This window comes from Typopeltis vanoorti, chromosome 26, assembly GCF_054136105.1.
Source record: "Typopeltis vanoorti isolate ZY-2024b chromosome 26, IOZ_Tvanoo_1.0, whole genome shotgun sequence".
Classification (NCBI taxonomy): domain Eukaryota; kingdom Metazoa; phylum Arthropoda; class Arachnida; order Uropygi; family Thelyphonidae; genus Typopeltis; species Typopeltis vanoorti.
Window position 1 is genome coordinate 24254914 of NC_143574.1, and position 19271 is coordinate 24274184.

Below are 19271 nucleotides of genomic sequence, written 5' to 3' on the forward strand. Positions count from 1 at the left end.
GATTAGATGACAATGGCTGTCTGCTACACATTCAGTTAATATAACAAAGACCCATTATCTGCAACACAGTCAATTAATGTAACAGACACTTACTGTCTCTTACTCATTCAATTAACATAGCATGATATATTGTCTATTACCGATTCATTCAATTCATTCAACATGATTTATGCCCTTGAATACGTGAATAGAACATTTTTAAATGCTTAATCACATTGAGTTCTGTATTAGCTTTAGTCAAATAGCTCGATTAGCTTTTTTGTATAATTCTCCATGACCCAGTTGGTCACCTTTCAGATTCCTGTTTATATCTAATGCTTCACTTATGTAGATATCCTTACACATACTTAAGTCTGAACCAGATAAATCATCTTTTCATCATAATCACCTCCATTATTGAATCATATTTTTGTAATTAATATAGTTGCTTAACTCAGTCACTCTTACATAAAGATATGCATCATTCCTCCCATCATAATCCAGTTTCCCTGACTCTCTGTATTAAGTATCCTACAAATAAATCATTTTTCGAGACTCCTGATACCAAATGCAGGCCATTGATCTTATATAAATTCCTTCTTCCTTCAATCTCACTGCACACATCCAGAAACTCGTGAACACAGTCTACACATCAAATCATTTGCTATCATAGTCCTTCTTTTAATTCTGTGTTATTATATATAGATAGTATACTCATTATTTTTACTTTATCACTCTTCACTCAAATGAGTAAAATCTTTCAGCTATTTAGGTGCAATTTTTAATGAAGATACCAAATTATATATGGAAATAGACAATAGAATAAGCAAAACTGATATGGTGAGCAGACAGTTGAATAAGTTGATGTGGAATAAGAGAGAAATTAGCCAAAACACTAACTAACAGTTAACGGTATGGTGTTTTTTGAACCAATTTTACCATATATATATTTGTTAGTCGAGTTAAATAAAATAGTTAATGAAGCACTAGAGATAACAGATATACGAGATTGCTTAGAAAAATGATGGGAGTAAACAAATGACATCAATGGCAGAATTAAAAAAAAAAAAAAAGAAAGAAATGAATAAAATAAATAAATAAATAATAATAATCTTTGGAAGAAACCTGACATTGTTAGCTTTCAAGAATGTGTGAATGTAGCTAATTAAAGATAATATCGTCATTTAAACAGAATGGGAGAAGAAAGATTAGCAAATCAGTTGTTTTATGCTTAGATAGCGGGAGGGGGGGGGGACTCAGAGGACATCTAGGTAGACCGATGCAGTTAAAGTTCGTTAGAAGACCAAAATTTAAGACCTGACATATTGGAGTCCTGACAAATACCAGACTAATTTGGAGTAACATTACGGATAAAAAGTTTGGTATTAATGTAAATTTAATCATGTGATACTATTATAGTATTCTGTACTCTCCTTTGGTATGTATAATAGCAATTTGATAATGATGATAAGGTTTGGATAAAGAATGAGAACCCAGCTTATTATAGAAAATAGGTTGAGTTCATTATTTAGTGTTGTCTTCATGTGTTTACCTGACTAATACAAAAGACCATATGAAATTCATATTACAGCTTTTTTTTTTTTTTTTTTTTTTTTTTTTTTTTTTTTTTTTTTTGAGTCAGCATTAATGCACTGGTATGTAAAGTGTTCAGTAGAACACTTTACATACCTTAAGACTGCTATTGGTGAATTTGGGAAAATGCTACCTGGTGTTTATTGAAAAAAGAAAAAAAGTTTATTTGAAAATCTGATGACTTAGTTAATATACTGCATAAAAACTTTCTCTATTACATTGTAACAAACAGTTTTTCATGTTTTTCCCCTACAGCATTACTTAGGTTTTCTAAATTGCCTTAGAATAAAAGAATATTGGGGTGCTATTGATAATCTTTTTCATCATTTTGATCGGAATACCAGTCTTCCTCAGGATTCCAAGAGTGCTTCTGCTCCTGACGATATAAACAGAAGTTTTCGATATGCTGGACTTAATTTAGCAATTCTTCTTGCCAGGTTTGGACACAGGTAACACTCAATTTCTCACTGTGTTCATAATTCATTTTCTTTCATTGTTTATTAGATAATATATACATACTGTATATTGAGCTTAGTGTTATACTAAAATGTCAGGGTGTTTTTGCAGTAACCTTTTTTGCTTGGTTATTAAGTAAATTTTACTCGACAAAAATTATATATATATATATGTGTGGTGATCAGCTTTTACTCGGTTGTTGTACATTTGAAAAAAATATAGATTTAATGACTATAAAACCGAGATAACATATAAAGATTTTAATGATAAATACTACTGCTTTCGGCATATAGCAGCCTTCTTCAGGTATTTATAAAGGAATACTAATAAACATTGAATTATCTAAACAAACTGGAAATTACAGGTACAAATTGCCTCACATAATCGATACATAAAAACGTATTTTTTCAAGTTGTTCCAACTGGCGTGCCATTGTTTATTGCAATTGTGCGTGCAGGTTCACGTGAACGCCAATATTGAATAACTGCAGCATGGCTATCTGGGATGTTATAACTTAAATTGTTGTTTAAGTAGACCGGGTTTAGCAGGATTTCCCTTGATTCTACAATTTTCCTCTCAAACTAATCATCACAGCGAAAGATATTTTCTGATCTATTCCAGCAAACGGAGTGGCTTTGTTGGTCATCATTAGGATTATTTGAAAAAAGAACATGACTGGATAACGCACTTGCATGAGATATTTTATAAGAGATGTCTCTCTTATGCTCTTCTATCTGTTGTTCAATAGATTTGTTTGTTTGTTTGTCTGTCCAAAGTATGGGATATTGCAATCGCACCACAATTTATATACTCCAGGGTACTTAAGGTTGTGATGAGTAGGTTTTGGATGGCTGATTAGAGAACGGATTTGAGGAAGTGTGGTGAAGAAGGTCCTGATATTATATTTTTTAAGGACTTTAGCTATTTTTTTTTGGAGACTGTGCTAATGTATGGAATGGAGATGCTACCTTTAAAATTAATAGTCTCTGTTGTGCACTGCCTAGGAGGATCCAGAAGAAATTTCTTAATTGTTTTTTCAGAGTATCCATTTTGTTTAAAAATAAGAGTGAGGTGATTCATTTCTTTTTGTAGTTCATCTTGTTCATTTAAGAGAGAACGTGCTCTGTGTCTTAAGGTAGATATAGTTCCAAGTTTTTGTGGTGGAAAATGATGAGAAAGATTATGCAGATATCTATTGGTATGCGTAGGTTTTCTGTACATAGAGATTTTTAATCTTTCAGAGCATCGTGTAAGCATAACATCCAAGAAAGGTAAGGACTTATTATTTTCTAGATCAGCAGTAAATTTTATATTAGGATGTTGGATGTTTAGATGACGAAGAAAATCTGTGAGAGATGTGTGCCCGTGATTCCAAATAATGAATATATCATCAACATATCTTTTCCAAACTTTTGGTTTAAATGAGAAGGAAGATATGGCTTTCTTTTCAAAATCGTCAAGGAAGATGTTAGCTAGCACTGGGGACAAAGGATTGCCCATTGCCAGGCCTTGTTTTTGTTGGTAAATGGAGTCCTGATATCTGAAGTAACCAGAATGAATGCAATGCTTTAATAAAGTGAACATTTTTTTGGATAATTTGTCCTGTAGTAATGTAAGTACCTCATCTGTAGGAACGTTAGTAAATAAAGATATAATGTCAAAACTAGCTAGAATGTCATTTTCATCGATGGGAATATCTTTAATATTAGAAACAAAATCTGTGGTGTTTTTGATGAAAGATGAAGATTTATTGGAGAAACACTTGAGGTACTTTGCTAAATATTTTGAAAGTTTATATGTAGGTGAATCAGTTCCTTCCACAATTGGGTGAAGAGGGGTGTTTTCTTTATGAATTTTGGGAACTCCATAGATGCGTGGGATAAGAGGATGTAGAGAGCGTAGCATCTCCATTCCATACATTAGCACAGTCTCCAAAAAAAATAGCTAAAGTCCTTAAAAAATATAATATCAGGACCTTCTTCACCACACTTCCTCAAATCCGTTCTCTAATCAGCCATCCAAAACCTACTCATCACAACCTTAAGTACCCTGGAGTATATAAATTGTGGTGCGATTGCAATATCCCATACTTTGGACAGACAAACAAACAAACAAATCTATTGAACAACGGATAGAAGAGCATAAGAGAGACATCTCTTATAAAAGATTTCATGCTACTGCGTTATCCAGTCATGTTCTTTTTTCAAATAATCCTAATGATGACCAACAAAGCCACTCCGTTTGCTGGAATAGATCAGAAAATATCTTTCGCTGTGATGATGAGTTTGAGAGGAAAATTGTAGAATCAAGGGAAATCCTGCTAAACCCGTCCACTTAAACAACAATTTAAGTTATAACATCCCAGATAGCTATGCCGCAGTTATTCGATATTGGTGTTCACGTGAACCTGCACGCACAATTGCAATAAACAATGGCACGCCAGTTGGAACAACTTGAAAAAGTACAACGTTTTTATGTATCGATTATGTGAGGCAATTTGTACCTGTAATTTCCAGTTTGTTTAGATAATTCAATGTTTATTAGTATTCCTTTATAAATACCTGAAGAAGGCTGCTATATGCCGAAACTAGTAGTATTTATCATTAAAATCTTTATATGTTATCTCGGTTTTATAGTCATTAAATCTATATTTTTTTCATATATATATATATATATATTTATTTATTTATTTATCTTTTATGTAAATGTGAACAGGTAAAAGTTTTAAAAGTAACTTCATGATGGGGCTATTTGTATATTGTGACAGATGTCTTCATTTCAAATTGCCCTAGTATCCCATAATATACAATGGACTTTACATTTTGGGAAGAATCACTACACAGACATTTCGGCTTTTATTGAGGTGTCATCGGTAGGAGCCAGACCTGAGGAGATGCCTGTTCCAGACATTGATATACCCTCAGTAAAGGTCAAAAGTTTGTGTGTATGTGTGTGTGGTAGTGATGCTTCCCATAAAAATATATAGCTGTATACACATCCAAAAGTTAGTGCGCTCTGCAGTATGAGATACTAAGACAATTTAATGTGAAGTTATTATTTTCTATATACAAGTAGCCTAGTTTCTGAAGTTACTTTGCACATGCTTTTGTTTGCTCATGCTTAGTTAAAGGATAAAAATAATAATATAATTTCTTTTAGCTTACTTTTTTAAACATTTTTTCTTTTTTTAAATATATGACTATATACGAAAATTCACAAGATCTATAGCACAACACTGCCATGTGTGGGTAAAGAAATGGAACACATCACAATTTTACATATCATCCTTGCACAGACGCCATACTGCTAATCTTCTGTACATGTATACTTACTATACTTGCTAAAGCAAGTATAGTAAGTGAAGAAAACTTGATACATCTCTCTCTATCTCTCATTCAGAGTATTTTAATAATATGGTAAGGATAATAATAATATTATTATTTTTGAATTTTGCTTCCATTGCTGAGATTGATCTTCCTGAGAAGAGGATTTACCCTTAAGCTATCATATTGTTTTATTATTCTGACATATATATTTACTTACTTTGCTTATGCTAGTATTTCATATTTATTTGTGATATATTTATTTATTTTGCTAAAAAAATGTATCCTCCAAACCTGCGGGATCTTTTACTAGTGATTGATATAATTACAAGATCTTTTGTGTGTGTGTATTGCATTAATACTGAACACTTGTAGAGTTAATGTTGCAAATTTTTCTTTCTCATGCAGTACAATATGAGTTCTTTTATTCACAAGGGATGAACTGGTTGTTTTGAAAGAGGGGAATATTTAAGCCCTGCCAAGTAGTAATTATTAATAGATGAAGTTGGCATGGATAGGATCTGTAGTTTCACCACCTTTAAAAGAAGAGAGATTTCAGGTGGACAGAAAATATAGAAACTAGAATAGCTTTTAATTTTTCAGTAAATGACAATGTATACTAGAATATTAATTAAAAACTTTTATCTACAAGAAATAGAAACAAGAAATTTAATGTAAACCACAAAAATTCCCATTAGAGATTCCCATTAGAATTTACAAATGATGGGATCATAAAAACTCACAAAATATGGCACATTAAAAGATATTCAGTAAAGAGGAATTGAATATGTAAAGTGGAAACTGAGAAGTAATCATATTCATGGATATGAAAGCCCCAGTTCCTAGCTTACTCAGCATGAAAGAAATAAGAGTCACACTTAACTATCGTGGTATGGGATAATTAAATTGTGATTCAAATAACAATAGGTGTAGTTGCAGTAAAGCAAAATGCTTCAACAGTATCAATACAGAATACATCACCGACAGTGCTTTGTATCCTTCAAAATATACAACAGTACAGAACATGATAAAATTTAGAACTGCTACTGAAAGTCTCAGAGTAATGACTAATTTAACTGATATGACATACATCAAACACAGTTTCCATCCCTAATTAATCAGATTCCAATCATCCAAGATAAACTAATGAATTTAAGTTAGATTACCAATAAACTATAACAGCATAGAGATAGAAGTAGCATGAGTACTTGCTGTGTCAACATATATAATCCATATGCATCCCTCTGTCAGATTCATCATAGAACAAGTGAAGTTTTAGAGATCTGTTCATCCAAAAGAGCCACTAGAACTGATGCAAACAAGTGTGTGTGTGTGGGGGGGGGTTGGATAGCAAAGAAAACCAAAAACAGGAAAAAAAAATCATCGATCAATCTTTAAATGAATTTAAATCTGGGATTCTTTAAATATCAATCTTTAAAGAATCCCAATTTAGCTGTTTTAGAACAATTTCAAATTCCAGTAGCATTTCTAGTACAACTGTCAGAACTTATGAACAGAGATACTTACAGAAAATATAGAATCACTGAGACATTATAATGATACAGTACAAAGGTGGCAAATAGAACTATACAGATTAGGCAAATTATCCTTTACTTTTCGCATTCAAGATGAAGACAAAATTGTGACAAAATATGAGTGGGTGAGGTAGTTTGTAATAATATCCAGGAGAACAGATCAAGAGGAGATTGTTATAGTGGATGATTTTAGATTTTGATTTTATACTTAATATCCTTGTTTTAATGTGATTCTGCCATTGGTGCCTTCTGTTCACTTGCCTAATATTTCTCAGAACTCTTATATCTGTAGTCTCCAGTCTTTGATCATCTCATATTTCTAACCCAGCTTGCAGATTCGTGAGTTAAAATTGGTTTGATGAACACTGTCTGGCATACAGCTAGTTTAGTGTTTTTAGTAATTTCTCTCTTATTCCATATAAATTTATTCAATTGACTTCCTGCCATATTCCTACCATACCTTTGCTAATTCTCTTGTGTGTTTCTATATTTAGTTTGCTATCTTCACTGAAAATTCTGCCGAAGCTGAAATGTTATATTTGTTCTATAGGTTCTCCATTCAGTTGATGTTTTTAGTGTTCCTTCCTATTTTCACAGGCTTTGTCTTTTTATTGCTGATTTTCATACTGAATTTATTACAGCTGTTATTCCATTTAGTTAGAAAATTGCAGATTTCTGAGGGATTTGTTTGGGAGTGCATCATCATCTACATGAAGTAAAAGCTGAGTTGAATATCACAGTTTTGATATTACATCTAATGCAAACTCTCCTTCAGAACATTTTATCTGCTAAAACATTTCTCCATCATCCTGATATTCGTCTTTTATATTCTTACCAAAATCATGGGAAAACTTTGATAAAAATATAGAAGATAATTATCAGGATGTTGGAAAAATGTTCTGGTGGTTATTGAAAAATTAGAAATGGAGGAAAGAGTACTGCGAAAGGAATGAAAGATGATAAACATCACATGAGAACTGAAGGTGTAAATATTCTACATGTCTGAAGTAATTACTTTGAAAGATTTGCTGAATGAAACAAGCAAGCAACAGCTTGCTTGTTTCATTCAGCATTCAAATACATTACAATCAGAAGTTACATATTACATATTATGCATTACATATCAGTACTTAAGGTAGAAAATGCAGTCAAAAACATGCAATGCTAAAGGCAGCTGTAATAGATGTTATTCAACCAAAATTAAATTCAGAGGTATAAAAAGTTTTTTATATCTCCATATTAAATAAAACTGAATGTGAGAATTACAAAGGAATTTCCTTGGTGAATATTCCAAGCAAGATTTATGCAAGCATACTTGAAAAGAGACCATGTAAAATTCTAGAAGGGAAATAGATGTTGTCGTTATTAGATTTTCACTTTATGACAGAAAGTTGACAAATCATGGGAATATGACAAGGAATATTTCAGATCTGAAAGCATATGGTAAGGTACCAAGAGAAAGCTGGTGCAAAACACTGCAGTTATGTGGTGTAAATAGCACATTATTTACATAATCTTTATTTGAGTTGTAAGCATTTAGAGTTGGAAGTACAGGCAAGTGGATGGTTTAATGTTAAATCGGGATTGGTACAAAGGTGCATTATCTTCACTGTTATTCATTATCTACAAGGGTGGTCTGAAAAGTTCTCAGCCTTGCCCATAGATGGCAACACTATTGGAAAGATTTTTTTTTTTCTAAGTTGGTACATCTGTCATAAGTATCCATGTGAAATTGCAAGTCATTCTATCAAGTAGTTTTTTTTATACAGCTGTTGGAAGCCAGAGTGTTGTCTTGTATCCCTTGAAATGGATAAAATTGAGTATCATGAAGTTATAAAATTCTTTATAAAAGAAGGTTTAACAGCAAAAGAAATTCGTTCGAAGTTCATAAAAGTTTATGGGAACTCTTCTCCTTCGTTTTCGACAATTAAGAAATGGGCTGCCAAGTTTAAATGTGGCTGTACAAGCCTTGAAGATGATCCACGTGAAGGATGTCCAAAAAGTGTAACAACATCAGAAATCATTGATCAAGTGCGATATGGTATTGGATGACTGCCGAGTCAAAGTGCATGAAATTGCTGAGACTATAGGCATTTCAAAAGAATGTGTAGGATATATGGATATATTTTGCATAAAGAATTGCAATTGAAAACGCTTTGAACAGTGCTTGGAGCATTTAACAAGAATAAAACTGGTCTTGTGCATTGATTTATTACTATGGATGAGACTTGGATTCACCAGTACTCACCAAAATCCAAACAGCAGTCAAAACAGTGGACAGAAGTCGGTTGTTCAGCGCAAAAGAAGACAAAGTCGGTTCCATCAGCAGGAAAGGTCATGGCATCGGTGTTTTGGGATGCTAAAGGCATTTTGCGTATTAATTATCTTGAAAAGGATAAACTGGGGAATATTATTCTGATCTTTTAACCAAGACTAGGTTAAAAAATTCGTGAGAAAAGACCTGGTTTGCAGAAGAAAAAATCATTTTTCATCAGGACAATACCCACAAAGGTGTTTTGGCAATGGGAAAATTAAGGGATATGCACTATGAATTATTGGAACATCCACCCTATTCCCCAGATTTGGCTCCCTCTGACTGGGAAAAAACTCTTCCTCGCTGGTCAGTGTTTTTCTTCGAATCAATAAGTGATTGCAGCTGTAGAGGGGTATTTTGCAGATCTTACTGAGAACCACTACAGGGATTTGATAATGGCTGGAGCATCGCTGGCATAAACTGGAAAGACCACCCTCGTATATGAATCACATTATGAAAGAAAGTGACATTAGTCTAATCAGGAGAGAAATCAAGCTAGTAGCCAAACACTACCGTCTAAGAATGGTGTCAGGTGGCAGATAGTTTTGGTGTAGTGCTGTATAAAGCATTATGAGACTTTATACGCATAGTAATCATATCTTATAACAACTTCTTGACTATAACGATACCAAGAAATTATATACTTGGTTTAATCCTTTATCCAAGTGTAAGCAAACAAAGTTTGCGCCCGAAGTATTTTCAGGACTGGGGCAACTCGTGATACCGATGGTATGACTTCACATCACTTCCTTAGTATCTGATATTTGGATAAAGGATTAAACCAAGTATATAATCTCTTGGTATCTTTAATTTATAGTATAACCAAGTGAAAAACTTCCAACAACTTCTTGACTACTTGAGTAATATTGCCGCACTTCAGGGTATGTGATCTTTTGGCACATGGTGTCTTATTATACTTACCAACCTTGATTACATGGCATTCCTGAAAAAAAAGTTAATAACACATTAAAGGTCAGCAATCTGGTGTGCTTAAGGGTCAAAGCTGTATAACTGAGAGGAGACCTTCACATAGCCTTTAAAGGAATGTGGAGAACCGACTAGGGCTTCTGACCTAATGTCCAATCCTCACCTTCTCGTGGTGCACCCTGCTAGGTATCTACCTGGATACTGAACAGACGAGGATGGGCTGGCAATTTTGGATTTAGCCGACCAAATTGTATTCTTATTGGCTTAAACCAAAATACAAAATGATGGTACAACATGACAAAATTTCATACCAGTTGGTGTGTCGCCCGGTTAAACAAGGCCCTCGTTGTTTTTGCCAGGGAACCAGGGTAAACAGTGAAAAGTTAGCTACTGGAACAGATCTGAAAACACACATCCCAACTCAACATCACCACAGTTAAAGATCAGTACTATCAACGTAAGAAGCCTGAATGGCAAAGAAATGGAGCTAGCTGAGGAATTAGATAAGTACCAGATCGACATAATAGGGGTGACTGAAACAAAAAGACCAAATCTGGTGAGCTCTTTCTGAGCAATAAATACAAAATGTTATATTCAGGCAATGACAATCAAGGAAAAGAAGGAGTAGCCATGTATTCAACACTAAATACGAGGTTAATCTTCTTGAATGGCAGGCAGTCTTAAGTAGAGTGATGTGGGCAAATATGAGGATGGGGAACCAGACAATGAGACTTATTTGTGCCTATGGTCCCACAGAAGGCTCTACTAAGATAGAAGTGGAAGAATTTTTTTATGCTTTAGAAAAAGCAACTGACTCAATGTAAAAAGAAAAGTTGGTCCTTGTTGGGGATCTAAATAGCAGAGTAGGAAATGATTGTCAGACATACAAAAATATTTTGCGAAATTTGGAGAAAAGAGCAAAGCTAATAATGATGGCAAATACTTGTTGGATTTCTGCTCAGGATATGGACTGGTTATTACTGACACCATGTTCCAACATAAAAATATGCACAAATTCACATGGAGAGAAGAGGCAAGGAATAAGAAAAGTCTCATTGACTATATTATTGTTGATAGTGTTATACCCTGATAAGTTAGAATGTCATGATTCTACTTATCATTGTATAACCGAGTATAAACTATATACAATGTTTACTGAAAATACTTGTTATCTGGGTAATAGTAATGTGTAATTTAAATACCAAGTGTATTAACAAGAAAAAGGAAGGAAGAAATTGTAAAATATCTAAAGGAAAGGTTATGTACTAGTGTAAAAAGGAAAAAACGTGTTTACTTTAAGAAATGGAAAGAATATTTAAGAAGATATGCTAACGTTGTATTGATAGTAATGCTTAAATTTTGGTCAAATTGTTTTTCATTTTATAAAACAACAAAAAAAAAAAGAAAACAATCAAGAAAATTCTATGCTTACGTATACTCCAAGAGAGGAAACGGGGAAAGCAAACTATTACGCCATACTGTCCCGTGCTAGCGAGAGCGAGTAGCGGGAGAATCGGACAATGTGTGACATCATAAGCATGTTCGCGCCTCAGGTGAATGGCCAAGTTTACGGTAGTGGCCGATAGGAAGTGGTATAAAAGGGTTGGAATCCCTCCCCCGAGGTCTTTTGGTCTTCTGGTCTTAGTCCTGTGTTCCTGAGTTGTGCTCATGAGAGATCCTCGTGGATGTCCCAGGTTTTTACCTCGTGGTCGGCCGCATATCTAGGTGCCGATTCCCTTGCTAGCATGCGGAAGGAACAGTTGTCGGCGAAGATCCTGATTCCAAACTTCCACCAAATAGTAGCGGACTATACAGCATGAAGTGCCCGAGAATGTTCGTACTGGAGTGCTAAGAAATTAGAGTTCCATAAAGAAGATCGCATTGGCATATCGTCGATTGGAGGGAAAGAAAACAAAGCATACAGATAAGTAAAATTTTGTTCTCTGATTTGTGTGTGAAAGCAGAATCTAAGAATTGTAAAAGAATTAATCAGCGAAGAACTCTAAGAGTGGTTAAAAATAAGGACTGTAGGAAAGTGATTAATTTGATTTAAAGAAAGTATTAAATGAATTTTTTTAATTTTTTTTTTTTTTTTTTTTTTGGGAATTTGAGGATCTTCCTCAGGCATAGCCAAGTTAGCCGGTCTTGGGCGCGGTCAGTAGGGTTTTTTCCGCCAGTTTATCTGGCGTTTTTCATCCCGCAAACAGGCAAACCGGCCCCGTGAACATACACCTCTACAGTCCAAAATATATCCCCCCAGCGGCAGACCAGGCGACGGGTCGGTTGGGAGTAGTACTAACAGGTAATCGCATCTAAGTAACACGCGGACCCTGCATAGGAAGCGGGAATAACGCGAAGAAGAAGAAAGAAAGTATTAAATGAATAGACACTGTGTGGTTGAAAATTGTTAAACTTGTCCAAGAATATTATAATAGAAATTTGATCTTAGGAATGAATGCTTAAAGAAAAAAATTGTTAATTCTAAAATTAGTAAGGATATTTTGTATGGAATAACTAAGGTTAATTGAATGGTGCCTGTATGATCCTTTGTGACCAAGAGTGTGTGATTCTCCCATAGCACATGTATGAATTAAGAGCTTGAATTTAATTTCATATTGAAAAGAAGAACATGTAAGAAAGTTTTAAAACAAATAAAAGTTGAGCAGCTCTCAGATGTGAATTGTAGACTAAAATATACAAACATTATTCAAGAAAAAATGAAAGAGTTTGAGAACAGGATCAAACCTTGGAGATTCAATGGAAAGCTCTGAAGGAAACATTGATTGATTCTGCCAGAGAGGCATGTGGTGAGGTTGTCTGCAAGGATAAGAAAATAGGAACTCCCTGGTGGACACAGGAAGTTAAAGAGGCAGTGAAGGAAAAGAAGAAAGCATATTAAAAGTTCCTGGCTCTCAGCTTGTGCTCTTAGAGAATACAGAGACAAATGTAAGAAAGCTAAACACTATGTAAAACTAGCTAAACAAAAGTCATGAGATGATAAAGGTGATATGAAAACTGGAGAAAAAGATATCCTTGAAGTATGGAGTAATTACTTTGAAAAATTGCTAAATGAAACTAGCAGTGATGAGAGCACAGTGATAAAAAACACTGACCAGGCATGCAATCAGGAATACATATCCATGCTTGAAGTAGAAAAAGCCATCAAAAGTCTGAAATGTGGAAAGGCAGCTGGAGTAGATGATATTAGACCAGAAATGCTCAAATATGGAGGTATAAAAGTCTTGCAGTGGCTACACTGCATAGTTTAGAGGGCTTCGACAGAAGGACGAATTCCAGATGATGGGAGTAGAGCTCTCATAGTACCCATATATAAAAAGGGAAATAGAACTGATTGTGAGAATTACATAGGTATTTCTCTGCTGAGTGTTCCTGGTAAGATTTATGCTAGTATTCTTGAGAAATGGTTGAGAAGGATTGTGGAAGAGAAGCTTGGTGAGGAACAAGCTGGATTCAGGCCAAATAGAGGCTGTCAGGATCAGATCTTCACTTTACGACAAATAGTAGAGAAAACATGGGAATATAACAAAGATCTGTATTTAAGTTTTGTCGATTTGGAAAAGGCATATGACAAGGTGCCAAGAGAGAAGCTATTCACTACACTACAGTTATATGGTGTCAATGGGACAATACATCAAGCTATACTTAGTCTTTATTTGAGATGTAAGTCAGCAGTTAGAAATGAAGGAAGTACAGGAAGATGGTTTAATGTTAAATCTAGTGTGAGACAAGGATGTACATTATCCCCCTCTGTTATTCATTATCTATATGAATCACATTATGAAGGAAAGTGGTATTAAACATGATATCAAATTTGGAGATGTTAATGTCAGCTCTTTGCTTTATGCGGATGATGTTATACTTCTAAATAAATCCACTACAAGTCTGCAAGATTCTCTGACTAAATTGAATAACTGTTGTGATAGATATGGTATGAAGGTCAACAATAACAAGACAAAGATAATGAAAATAGGCAGAAGCATTGAAAATATCAGCTGCATTGTGAATGGTGAACCTATAGAACAAGTAAAACATTTCAGCTACTTAGGCATGAATTTTAGTGAAGATGGTAAATTATATATGGAAATAGACAACAGAATCAACAAAGCTGGTATTGTAGGAAGTCAATTGAATAAATTTATATGGAATAAGAGAGAAATTAGTCAAAACACTAAATTAGCTGTATACAAGACAGTGTTCAAACCAGTTTTAACTTATGGATCTGAATGCTGCGTCAGAAGTAAAACATTTGACCAAAGACTAGAGACAGCAGATATGAGAGTCCTGAGAAAGATTAGGGGTGTGAACAGATGGCATCAATAGCAATATCATATTGAAAATGAGGATATTAGGAAAGAACTTGACATTGTCAGCATCCAGGAATGCATTAGCAGAGCTAATCTCAGGTGGTATGGTCACTTAAATAGAATGGGCAAGGAAAGATTAGCCAAACAAGTATTCTCTGGGAAAATGACCTAGGGGAGGCCAAGATATAGGTGGATTGATACAGTAAAAAGTGCCTTAGAAAATAGATATATAAATATAAGATCTGACAATGTTGTAACTTTGACAGGTAATAGATTGAATTTGGCAGAAAATTGTTGCTAGGAAGTTAGTAATGATGTAAATTTTTCATGTAGTACTATCATATCCTGTACACCCCTTGAGGGTAAATGTCAGGAATTTGATGATGAGGTCAGCAATCCTTGCATCACAGATCTTCATAGCATTCCAATTTTGGAATTGGGATGCAATCATTTTGTGCTGTGTGATGTCATATAGCTTCCACAAATTAAACAGTATCTTCTTGCATTCTTTGAAAGAAAAATTTTTGACTGTATCCAGCAAGAGGTCTCTTCCACATTTTGAGAGTTTGTGTCGGATTATCCAGGATTTATATGTGGAAGTTAGAATCAGTCTGATAATTAGTAATCACATTACAGAAACTTTCCAGACATCATTAAACAACAGCAGAATGGTATATGCCATTCCTCTACCTTCAGTGTCATAAGAATGCAAAACCATTGTCTATATGCAGATGATGTAATCCATACATTTCAGGACAATGGCATCGAGTCTGCTGTTTTAGAGATAACAGCAGACTTGATGCCAACCCCAACAGAAAGCATTTATAATCTTTCTCTCTCTCTCTCTAGGATTAGCTCAAGAGCGGGTTTGAACATCCTAGGAGGAGCTTTTTCACTAATACTTCTAACAGAACTGATTATTAGAGAGAAAAACAATAGTCCAAAAGGATTTGGCCATTGGTTTTCTTTTGTTCTCTTAAAGATTCATTGCCACTACCAGCCAATAGCTATATTAAAAGATGTTTATAAGAATGCAGTTGCAGCAGTTAGCATAGGTGATGATTTGGGGAAATGGTTTAAAACAAGTAGGGGTACTAGACAGGGGGACCCAATATCACCAAGCATTTTCATCACACATTTAGAAAGAGCAATGGATAAAATGAAGGAAGATGCAAAAGGAATATCAGTTCATGGGATGAGAATTAACAATCTGAGATTTGCAGATCACATTGTTATTATTGAAGAAGGTGAAAGAGAACTATAAAAAAACATTGAAATTGTTAATTGAGGAAGGGAAAAGATTTGGACTTGTTATGAACTTGGAAAAAACAAAGACAATGGTATTTGGTAAGAAGAACATGAAACAAAAGATATCAGTGGATGGAATTGATATAGAACATGTAGAACAGTTCACATATTTGGGAAGTAAAATGGCATATGATTTGAACTGTAAAAAAAATAAAGATCAGGCTTGCAAAGGGAAGAACAAATCTGAAGGCCATGGATAACATCCTGGAAAAGTAAAGTGATCAGCCTGCAAACAAAACTAAGAGTACTGGAAACATGCATCTTTAGTGGTGTACTGTATGGATCTGAAATGTAGGTAATAAATAAGGAATCAAAGAAAAGAATTTTGGCATTTGAAAAAACTTGTTACAGGAAGATTCTAAGAATAGGATGGGTACAGAAAGTCACAAATGAAGAGCTCTATCGGAAGATACAACCAAAGGAGAATCTAATGCACAAGATTATAAAATGGAAGCTGCAATTATTTGGACACATCTGAAGAATAAGTGAGGACTGGAAGATAAAGACAATCATGTTTGGTAATGGATGGTGTGAACAGAAGAGGTACACCATACAGAGAATGGATAGACGACATAAAGGACTGGTGTGGAATGGGTGTACAGAAACTGGAACACTGTGCACTGGACAAAGAAAGGTGGAAGAAGATAGTGAAAGAGGCATTGGACACCAACGGACAGTGAGCCCATGGTTTGTGATGATGCCACTACCATCTTCAAAACAGTGATTGTCCTACATGTGATCTTCACACATGCAGAACAATCATTACAGGCTGAACTTGCCATCCTGCAATCCATTAATTCACCATCAGAAGCAAGAGATTTTCTCCGACATATATATCTTCCTAGCTTGCAAGGGGAGGGAAGGAGATTCAGTCCTCATATTAAAATACTACTGCTACCTCTCCAGCTCTGTAAGAATCATAAAATCCTCCTTTCCAGTCACCTAATTAAATGCTTTATTGGAATACTTTGTATCTTACTTTGACAGCTACAGAAGATTACTTGGGCAGAGGTCATCTCCATTTACTTTCAGGATATAGGCCTCCCAATAAGACAAACCTCCCTTAAAGACATCAACTTATTACTAACAAAAGACTAAGAAATTTTTAAATAATAACCATTATTATAATATCATTATTATTAATATCATTATATTATTATCATAATAACCATTAAATACCATAACCATTAGGCACTTAATACAGTTGTGGTTTCTTTCCTAAAGTACCCATAAGACAAAATGCCTTTTTAGTATCAATATGTTTCTTCCTTTTTTAAGAGTTCACAAAACCTATAACACAATAGTGCTGTCTGTTGACATTGTTGCTGGAGAGAAAGGAGGAGTCTGTTAATGTGTTTCTTGAAGAGCTGGTGATTGTATGCACTGGAGGAAAATGGTATGAGGAGGCCGTTCACAGAACAGATATAGATAGAATGAAAACATGAATGAGAAGTTGGTGTGATAAGTTTGTAAGAATTATTTTACTTACTCTGGTGAGCTTCTCCACTTGTTACTTTTATTGCCTCGTGCCAAGCCCATCTGTCCACCTGCTGGTTGTCATCAAAATTCCTTTCCCTCATGGCTTGCACTATTAGTCCTCTTCAAGAGTTACTTAAGGTTTCCCACATTTTCTTCTACTAGAGGAGATTAATCAAATGCTTTTTTTTTCTTTTTTTCTTTTTTTTTTTTGTCATCCAGCATCCTTCTGATGTGGTGACCATAACCATATCACCGTAAAGTTTTCCTTTCCAATCTATATACCACAGAATCTAGCTGATGCATCTATTCTTTTGTGCTTTCATTTCAAATTCAGTGGATCCTAGAGATATGACACTCCTTCTTAGACCATCCATTTTTACTGCAATGTACCTTTGTTTCTTATGTTCCATTAATGACTATTCTTCACTTTGCTTACCAAAATACTTTCAATGATAACCCTCATAATAGTCTTCACTGTTTTTTTGTGTACATATTGACTCCACAGGATCCCATTTATCATGTGCAGTGCTTTTTTCATTTGACTTATGCAATAATCCACTTTTTTTTTTTCCCACAAGCCATATTTATTCAGTATTGTTCCTAGATATTTTGAAGTTTTGATTGATTTTATTTTTCTACTCCTGGTATATCTATGTACTAGTATTTCCTCCTATCACTGGATTTTCTGTTTTCTGAAGATTTATCTTCAGTCCTTTCAATTTATATGCTTGTATTAACTTTTTAGTCATATATTCTGCATCACCACTTCTGCCATAGGCTATTAGCACCTGGTTGTTGGAACTTGAAGAATGTATCTAAGTTACGTTCCCTAAATAAATTTTAAAGAGTTGGAGATATTCCACATCTTTGTCTCAATCTTTTTGTTCTCAGTTCTTCCAAAATCTTTCATCTGACTTTAACTGTTGCCTAGACCTTAGCATAGATTTTCTTTATCAGCTGGATAAGTGGTTCATCTGCTCCAAGTTTTGTAAGTGTTTTTCACACTTGGGTAATTAGCGATGAGTCATAAGCCTTTTCCAGGTCTATAGAAACTAGATCCAGTTATTATCCTTTTACATCCTATTACACTTATTTCCCTGTAGTTATTTAAATCTCTCTCTTATTCCCATTTTTCTGTGAATGGCTGAAATCTGAAATAAATTCAGGCCTTTCTAAAACTTGATGAAATAATTTTGTTATAATTCTAAATATGTCCATGCCCACTGTTTTTCCATAATTCCATTGATGTTCTTCCTGGTCCTACTGCCTTGCATTTAGTACCGCTTCTTCCACAATTAGCTTTATCCTTATGTTATGCTGCTTTTACTTACCGAACATCATTTCAGATTTTTCTTAAAGTGCTGTCTTTTTTTCTGGTAAGCATTTATGAAAAGCATTACTTCCAGTCCTGCAGTCATTATTTGGAGCATGAATTCTTCTTCTAATTGTTCTTCATACCTATTTTGTTTTTTCATATTATACTGTATTCTAAATTTCCCCTGCATACTTTTTCCTAGACCCTTTCTTTACAGTGCCTTAGAACCTGTTTTGCTTTCCATCTGGCAATCATTTTATAGGCCACCCAATAAGAAACGTTTTGAAACCAAGCTTGATATGCTTCTTTCTTTCTTTTTATAGTAATTACTGCTTCTTTTTTTGTCATCCACTCTACTCTTCCCTTACATTCTCTTTCTTTTCCAACTGCCTTTATAGTTGCTTGTGAATTGTCACTTTCAGATTTTGATATGCAGTCAAACTTGGTTATAATGAGCACCACAGGATAGACAAAATTTCCTCACTATGACCATTACTCACTATATCAGTGAAAAAAAACATTACTCATTATAAAAAAAAACAACAAAAGAAGTATTAGAGAGAAGTGTATTTAATACTTAGATATTATTTGTATGAATGTGCTTGTATAAACTACAGTGCACTTAATATTAAACGTACTTTTTGTCATAATTTCAAAACCATACATTTAATACTAAACACAGTTTATTTCTCCATAATTAAAAACAATACAAATTAA

At 34.3% G+C, this 19271-nt stretch overlaps 1 protein-coding gene and 1 non-coding gene across 5 annotated transcripts in view; one reads left to right on the top strand and one right to left on the bottom strand.

The window, feature by feature from the left end:
- The window catches only part of ida (anaphase promoting complex subunit 5 ida), a 267488-nt gene that overhangs the window by 94338 nt on the left and 153879 nt on the right, over window positions 1-19271 (top strand). For all 4 annotated transcript variants that reach the window (XM_090415176.1, XM_090415179.1, XM_090415177.1 and 1 more), the window contains one exon: window positions 1828-2021. In XM_090415176.1, the coding sequence (XP_090271302.1) occupies window positions 1828-2021 (194 nt within the window). The remainder of the gene's footprint in view (window positions 1-1827; window positions 2022-19271) is intronic.
- Window positions 5279-5381, bottom strand: LOC150092416 (U6 spliceosomal RNA). Its single transcript, XR_016550591.1, has one exon. It is a non-coding gene; the product is annotated as a U6 spliceosomal RNA (small nuclear RNA).